The 8247-nt window shown below is 33.3% G+C and overlaps 1 protein-coding gene across 1 annotated transcript; it reads left to right on the top strand.

The window, feature by feature from the left end:
* The first annotated feature begins 678 nt into the window (after positions 1-678).
* LOC113870424 (deoxynucleoside triphosphate triphosphohydrolase SAMHD1 homolog) lies at positions 679-7686 on the top strand. Its single transcript, XM_027507015.1, has 19 exons — positions 679-783; positions 1481-1518; positions 1614-1636; positions 2205-2311; positions 2398-2449; positions 2532-2616; positions 3906-3996; positions 4435-4476; positions 4601-4659; positions 4760-4822; positions 5006-5061; positions 5150-5223; positions 5320-5412; positions 5489-5590; positions 6403-6483; positions 6611-6699; positions 6809-6824; positions 7358-7468; positions 7567-7686. The coding sequence occupies exons 1-19, from the start codon at positions 685-687 to the stop codon at positions 7684-7686; spliced, it is 1401 nt and encodes a 466-aa protein (XP_027362816.1). The 5' UTR covers positions 679-684.
* Positions 7687-8247: the final 561 nt, after the last annotated feature.

Genomic DNA, 8247 nt, shown 5'->3' with positions numbered 1-8247 from the left:
TTGTTCTTATATTTTTTATATGTCATAAAAATATAAATAAATACTTATTAATAATTTAAAATTAATATTAACTGAGATTATTAATACAATAAAAACATAAAAAATAACGTTTTTTCTCATTAAAATATTAGTACACTACTACTCCTGAAGTATTATAAGGAAGACAAATTATATATAAAAAATCCTTCTAACTTTCTCTCTGACTTGTTAAAATTTTAATATCTTTCAGACCAGTTATTTCTTTTTAATATAATCAAACTATGAAAAATTATAAAATTCATATAATTATACCGAAAATAGATTTAGTGCCAATTTTTTCCTCACGTAAGAACAAGGAAAACCAATTCATTTCCCTGGACTTTCCATCCCTGACATATTCCAAAAAAGGCCTTTCATTTCAAACTAGATAAGGATCGCGTGCACACGCGCCTAATACTCGGGTGACGAATAAACGTCCTTTTGGCGGCATCATTTCACGTTCATTTCATTACCATTACCACGCCTTCAAAAAATTTGCCATGTCTATAAAACTTCCCTTCCTTTATCTCTTCATTTCTACGTGTTTTAGCTTCTTCTCAGTTTTTCTTCCTCGGCTGCAAACCCTAGCAGACTCTAGAAATCGCTTCAGTGCTCCTTTTTCGTTCTCTCTATATTCTAACTCACTTTGTTACCACTGACCGCGCCATGGCTGTTCCTGTTTCCACGAATGACTCCATCTCTCTCGAAAGGAAATTCCTGAAGCACATTCGTGACAATGTTCACGGCAACATCTTCCTTGAGCCAGTAACCGCTTTTACCGTGTCTCGATTCTTCGTTGAAACTTTCCTTCTTGATTTCTTGGTTCTCTGTCATAGTCTTGTGCGTAGACTCTATTATATAGAGTCGTTGCATGAAATTTCGGATCGTTCGTCGAGAGTATAATGAACTTGACTGTCTAAGAGTTTGCGTCTGAAATTGCTTTGGCTACTGTAAATCGGTGAAACGCTAGCAAGACACTTTAGGCACTCTTTTTAACACGCTTATTGAAAACTACAAAAAGTAAAAATTGTTAATCTCATTCTTTTTCACTCCTAAATTAATGTTTCTCTTAAGTGATTTTGAAATTTTTTATAAATTTTAGTTAATAGTTAGGAGGTAGATAAAAAGAGTGGAGGAGAGGGAGAGTTGCTATCATTCGTCAAACGAAATTAAAGAAATTTTATATTCTGGTTTTAACCACTTGAATCAGCTAGGGATGCTTATTTGTGTAGAACACGAATGTATGACGTTTAGATGTAACGAAAAGAAATTTTTTAAATTACATATCTATCTATATTTAGGTTTTGTTGGCTCGTAGCTATCGGTTTGTGTGGTATTCTGTAACCATCGACTAAATATGCTATTTCTTTTGGATCAAAGTGTATTGGAGTTTTATTTTATTTTATTTCACTATTCATGTCGTTGATTTTTGCGGAACTTGGAAACATTTGATTTGTTGCAGATCTTCTTGAAGTTTGTTGACACTGAACAATTTCAAAGGCAAGTAAAAAAAGAGTCAAATAGCTCCTTTAATGTACTCTTGACAATTTTTTTTATCTGACTTTTTGCTTCTCACAACTTTGTTTATTTAGCAGACTTCGTGATCTGAAACAACTTGGTGAGTGAACGTTTAACATTCATTGCATACAAATTAAATCTATTAGGAGGGTATAGCATGAGAAAATGGCTTAGATATGTTTTAAATGCATATCTATAGTAATAATTTTATCATGGAAAATTGCAGATTGTCTTGCAAATTGGCATGCTTTATCACACACCCTGTTTATATTCAACTTTTTAGTTTCTCTTTAGTCCCTTCCTATTACAAATCTGCTATTATAATTATTATTATTATGATTATTATTATTTTGCATGCTATTGCCTGTTGCTGTTGGGGTGGCTCTAACTGTAATGACTAATAAGCATCAAGTCACAAACCAAAAAGACAGATAGATATAGAGATATTACTTTTCACTGTTTAAATACTTGTCAATCATGCAATCTTTTTCCCAAAATGATATGTATTAAACGATTATCAGCATTTGTTTAGGATGTGGAATTGTGTTACATTCTGCATGTTCATTCCAAAAAAAAACAAGGTGATTTAAAGTAGAGATTTCGGTTGCAAATGTTATAACCAAACTCAATCTAAATTGAAAGCCTTCTTACCAATTCATGTGATCCAGGCCTAAGTCATATGGTTTACCCTGGGGCTGTTCATTCTCGTTTTGAGCATTCACTGGGCGTTTATTGGCTGGCTGGAAAAGCTATTGATGTCATTAAGAAATACCAAGTAAATATACTTTTTAACTTTTCTTATCTAGATATTGCTTATAAGTTATGAGATTATACTGCTCAACAATCATGCCATCCTTATAGGGCTCCGAGCTAGGCATTGAACACTCTGATGTATTGACAGTAAAACTTGCTGGTAATTTACATCTCTACCAAATAAGTTCTTTGTTTTGACTTATCTAATTCCACTACTTCTTATTAGTCATCTCTGTGTTTAGGACTACTACATGATGTTGGTCATGGCCCATTCAGCCACACTTTTGAGCATGGGTTCCTTCCCCTGGTTCTTAATGGCTCCACTTGGTAATTCTGATGTTCTGGATAAGATAAGACAAAAATTCATATGGGTTCTCTCCTTTTAATTTCTAGTGTCTTTTCCATTGCTGTTTTAGCTTCCAATGAAAAAAAAATGTTTCTAATTATTGTTACTGAAAGTATACTTAATAAGTAAGAGCAAAAACTGAGTATTGCAAACTTCACAATTTTAGACTGGTAGCATTGAGTTTTGGCTCTCCCTCATTCCTTAAAACTGAAGAAAAATAACCGTGGTGGGATACAAAAAGTATCTAGCACATGTACCCTATTTTATTTGATCTCAGAAGCTTGTCACTGAAGTCTGTAAACCATTATATAAGCACTATATTACACCTCTTGTCTACTATGATGCATATTAGGCCATATATTTGAAATTTTTCTCGTCCTCTGTGGTGGTACAGTGTTCAACATTTACATGTCTTGCCATTGTCTTAAAACGTGTGCACTTTAGATGCTACTATTTATTTAGATACTGAACACATGAGATGAGAACTAATCGGAAGTGGGTATCTATCTTTCAATTGTCAAAAAGGATTTTATACGTTTTGTTCTTGCCTTTTGTATGGATGAACTTGATTAAATGATATTTTTATGAGTTCTGTACCAACCAAGAAAGATTATAACGGCAAAAAACAATTAATTATTACATCATATTGAAAGAGTGAGGATTTATGCAATTGCTTTTAGTAAAAGACCTTATGCATGTGGAGTTTTTTTGTAAACTTTCTTGTCGAACTGTGTGTTAGAGATTTCATAGCAATGTGTCCCTAAAATTGAAGTTTTGAGGTCATAATAATTTATGAGAATTACTTATTTTTCATTTAAGTTGAGTGATCAATTAATTGATTTTATGATTCTTTATTTCACCATTGTCATCCTTTTTTATGTAATTTTAAATGCCAAATGATGAGTCAAAATCTATTTGAAGCATGAAGAGCACCCGTTCATGGTTTACAGCAGAAATCAACAATCAATGTGATAGAGTTGACATGACCTTTTTCTAGGCTTGTAATTGGAGAAAATTACTGCTCTTACACCATGGCTTATAGCTCATAATATATTACCTTCCCACATTTCTTTGACACGTATATAAGCTTCATGACACTTCGACAATAATATATTACTGTTATTATTTTGACTATGTCTTAGCACACAAGATATTATGTTTTTTGCATCAAATTGATGACTTTTCTGTAATTAACGAGATCTTCACAGAACTGCAATCATTTCTTTCTGGAGAATCCATGCTTTTGAACTATTAATATTAAGAATTTTAGGTCTCATGAAGAAATGTCTGTGAAGATGGTTGATCACATTGTTGATCAACACAATATTGATATGGATCCTGAACTTCTCAAAAAAGCGAAGGTTAGACTGTAATTAAATTAATCTTATTTTTATTTTTTACTAAAAATCAACATTTTATTAAGGACAAATTTAGAATAAAAGGTTACTTTAACCCCTTATAACTCTAAAGGGAATGAACAATACATGCTATTAATCTTCCTTGTTGTTCTGTGTTTTTTCAAAACTGAAATTTTATTTTATATTAGATTTGATTGTTTCTTTTTATACCGAGCGATATGACTAGCAAATGCTGTGGAACACACGCATTTTGCTTTTCTAATGCTGGGAATGTTTTGATTAATACCTTTTTGTTTCACCTCTACTTTCATTTATTTTGCACTTGAATGTATTCCACTCCAAAATTTTTAAATTTTATTTTGCTTTAGAATAAGAACAACAATTGAGTCAACAGTTTCAATTTGTGGAATAGCTTTGATCCATTTCATTTCTTTTTTTCAGGAAATGATTACTTCTAGCTCTAACAACTATCCTTCACAAAGAGTAGGTTATCTTAGTGTCCAAGGGTTTGTTTTCTTTTTTACTTTTGTGATGTAATTTATTTTGTACCACATTCATAACCCTATTTTTGTACAATTTCTTTTTTAAAAAAATCCCTTACATAAAGGAAAACCAGTTCTTGTATGATATTGTTGCAAATGGTCGCAATGGAATTGATGTTGACAAGTGAGTTGATATCTTTCTTCCTTTCTTTCTTCTCTTGTATAAATGTTATTGACACCTAACCTCTAGGAAGTGGAGCTATAAGTAATTCAAGAATTTGTAGGTTTGACTACATTGTTCGTGACTCCCGTGCTTGTGGCCTAGGGTGCAACTTTCAGCCTGAGAGGTGTTTATTTTTATATTCTAGGTGGCATTATTATGTTGGGCTAGATCTTCTGAGATTGACAGTTTTGAAACAGTGCAGCAATATGAGCTGCTTGAAATATGTGGCACATACTCCATTCCATGACTACTTTCTCAAAAAAGAGTTGGCAAGTGTAACTAAATGTTAATTTTATTGGTTCTGCAGATTGATGGAGACCATGCAAGTTATGGATGATGAAATTTGTTATCGTGCTAAAGATTGTTAGTACTTACTGAAAACTTTGATATTATTATTGTGTGGCAGAATGGAAGTTATATTTACATCATTTCTGTTTGACATGTTGGTCAGATCTAACAGTTCACAAGTTATTTGCAACCCGTGCAGATTTACATCGAACAGTCTATACACATGCAAAAGTAAAGGTGAGTGATTACACCAAAGTTTTACTGATGTAAACACAAATTCTTACTGGGCTTTAGAGAGAGCATATTTTACTTTTGGATTTTTTTCTTTATCAGGCAATAGAATTGATGGTCATAGATGCACTGGTGAAAGCAAATCCCTATCTTCATATTGCATCCTCAATTCATCAACCATCTGACTTTTGGAAGGTCTTGAGTAAATTGCAAGTTTTGGTGTTAGGACTTCTATTTGGCCTTATGGAACTGTCTCTTTCTTAAATTTCAGTTAGACGATTCAATTCTTAAAACAATTGAATCTTCTTCCCAGCAAGAGCTGAAGGAATCTAGAGACTTGATCATGCGCATTCGAAGAAGGGATCTATACCAGGTACTCTAACTGATAAATCTAAGAGAGATACTTACCTGTATTTTTTCCTTCTATGATGGTTTTCTGGATTGATATTCTTGTATAGATATACCTATTAGGTCCAAATGGGGGAAATGAGGTCAGGTTCATTAATGAGCCAGATCAAAGCCCCATAGTCTGGATTTGCTGATAGTGGTCGTCTTGTTTTGGGTAAAAAGGTTTTTAGCATATAGTGGAGGAGGAAAAATCATCAATTCTTTGGTATCAGATTTCAGCTGTAAAGCTTTGGACAAATAATTTCATGTATGTGGAAAAATGGCACCAAGTAGCACAAGTAGGCACCAAGAGGTACCAAAAAGGTACAAAGGTGCAGCAAAACGCACCAAAAGAACACCAAAGCCTACCATGTAGGCACCAAGATGGCATCAAAGTACACCAATTAGGTACCAAGGTGCAACAAAACGCACCAAGAGGGTACTTAGGTGCACCAAGGTGCACTAATTAGGTACCAAGGTGCATTAATTAGGTATAAAACACATCAGGAGGGCACTACGGTGCACCAAAAAGCACAAAGTGGACACTAAATTAGCACTAAAGTGTAGCAAAACACACCAAGAGGACACAAAGTAGGCACCAAGAGAGCACCAAGTAGGCACCAAAGTACACCAAGTAGATACTAAGGTGCACCAAGTACCCCCTTTGTCCTACCCTTCTGTAATCCTTTTGTTTCATGTTGATATTCAATAATGTGTGGCTTTTGGTTTCTATCAATACCATCATTAATACACAGATTATGCTAACAAGTTGAGAAAATCATATCTTCATTTTTGCAGTTCTGTAATGAATTTTCTGTTCCAAAGGAAAGACTAGATGACTTCAGAAGCATCACACCGCAAGATATTGTCTGTTCCCAGGTTGAAAAGTCTATATATTAAGATTAAATATCACCTCTTTACTCCGTATATTCATACGTTTTTATATATTCCTTTTTTTAGCATCTTGCTATACTCAATGTCTCAATTTCAATTTTTCTCCAAATAGACTAATGGCATCACTTTGAAAGAAGAAGATGTTGCTGTGAGCAATGTTAAAATTGATTTAACACGAGGAAGGGAGAACCCTCTTGAAAGGTACTGGCTGAAGAAACAATTATTTAAGAACTTCAGTATCCTAATCATTTGGTAATTATTGACGTAATATGACAAGTGCTCTTCTTTATGCATGCATCTCCTGATCCAGAATTAAATTTTTCAAGGTACTAAATTCACTTGAATTCTCCTTGGTTGTCCTTTTTTTGATATACTGATTGATAACTGCCTATTATATTTCTTAACTTTCAAATTGTGACTACTTTCAATAAGTTATATTGCAAGATAGTTTTTGAACATTGCAACTATCTGCAAATGTTGTGGTACTAATTAAGTGCCATATAGTAAAGGCAAAAGAAAATAATAAAATTTTGAAAGAAATGGAGTACCTAGAATTAGTATTTTAATATACTCTGTAGGTGGTTAGAAGGTTATTGCAAGTTAGGACTTGTGTCAATCGTGGAATCCAAATTTTATAATTCATTGAGTGTTCTGATCTTCATTTATGACTCCAACAATGGACTAATAGAGCTTCCATGTATCATAATCATCTTGTCATTGTTATTCCAAGTAACAGCTTGTATGGTTATTACAATTTATAATTTGTTCAAATTGTTTTGGTTCCAGAATTTGTTAGTTTTCTTATTTGATATGATAAAGTTTACATGGTGAACTCAACAGATTTATGTAATTGTATAAGGATTACGAGAGTAGAGAAAATTTTCGCATTGCAGACGACCGCATTAGTCATTTGTTGCCAGCATTTTATGAAGACATAATAGTAAGAGTGTATAGTAAGAAGCCTGAGCTGGTTAGTAGCAACAAGAAAGATAGTACCTTAACAATTTGGAATTATTTTCAATATGCACTCAATGCCCATGCACTGATTTTTTTTGGCATTGATCGTAGGTGGAAGCTGTTTCTAATGCCTTCGAAAATTATCAGCTTAAGACATTCGGAAGGAAAGCACAAGTACACGAAACTTCTGAGAAGAAGAAACGGCTTAAGTATCTGGCCCACTACCCTTGAAATTTGAGCTTGTAAATGTAAACTAAGCTAACAACCTTTCATCATATTCCCTGAGCGGCTCTAGTGTCTGGTCCTAATAGCAAAAATAGTAGTTTATATTTTGCGTTCGACGCAGGTTGACCAAAGCCTTTTTAGTTTCCATGGAAAATTTTACATATACCTAAATTAATTTTGTACTTCAGAGGATTGTGTCATATTGGTTTTGCCAGTACTCAATTTCAAGCTATTCAGAAAAGGCTCAGCTGGTACATGGTTTAATTTTCAGTTTGATAGCAAGTATATACGGGCATGTTTACATGTTTGAACTTACTCCAGATTTGTAAAATAAAATAAAATAAATTCCTCAGTATAACTCCACTACAACGTGGTTTTGGGTCTGGAAATTAGCAAACATGGTTTTGAAGGGCAAACAAAAGGTTATTCTAGCTAATAGAAAGAAAGAGATTGGTTTTAAACTATTCTCGTATTATAAATGATAGTCTCCCTTTTATTTACGAGTGTTTTAAATGAAAGTAAAAAATTTCCACTTCTAAAACCAGTGTTGGTTGTAATACAAACAGG

This window comes from Abrus precatorius, unplaced genomic scaffold (assembly GCF_003935025.1).
Source record: "Abrus precatorius isolate BTA unplaced genomic scaffold, Abrus_2018 Scaffold6, whole genome shotgun sequence".
Lineage (NCBI taxonomy): Eukaryota > Viridiplantae > Streptophyta > Magnoliopsida > Fabales > Fabaceae > Abrus > Abrus precatorius.
The sequence above is the reverse complement of the archived record's forward strand: the minus strand, read 5'-3'. Positions and strand labels throughout refer to the sequence as shown.

Coding starts and splice junctions, on each gene's coding strand:
- LOC113870424 (XM_027507015.1), top strand. CDS start 685: ATGGCTGTTCCTGTTTCCACGAATGACTCCATCTCTCTCGAAAGGAAA. Junction 784..1,480: donor GCAACATCTTCCTTGAGCCA/GTAACCGCTTTT, acceptor GATTTGTTGCAG/ATCTTCTTGAAGTTTGTTGA. Junction 3,997..4,434: donor AACTTCTCAAAAAAGCGAAG/GTTAGACTGTAA, acceptor TCTTTTTTTCAG/GAAATGATTACTTCTAGCTC.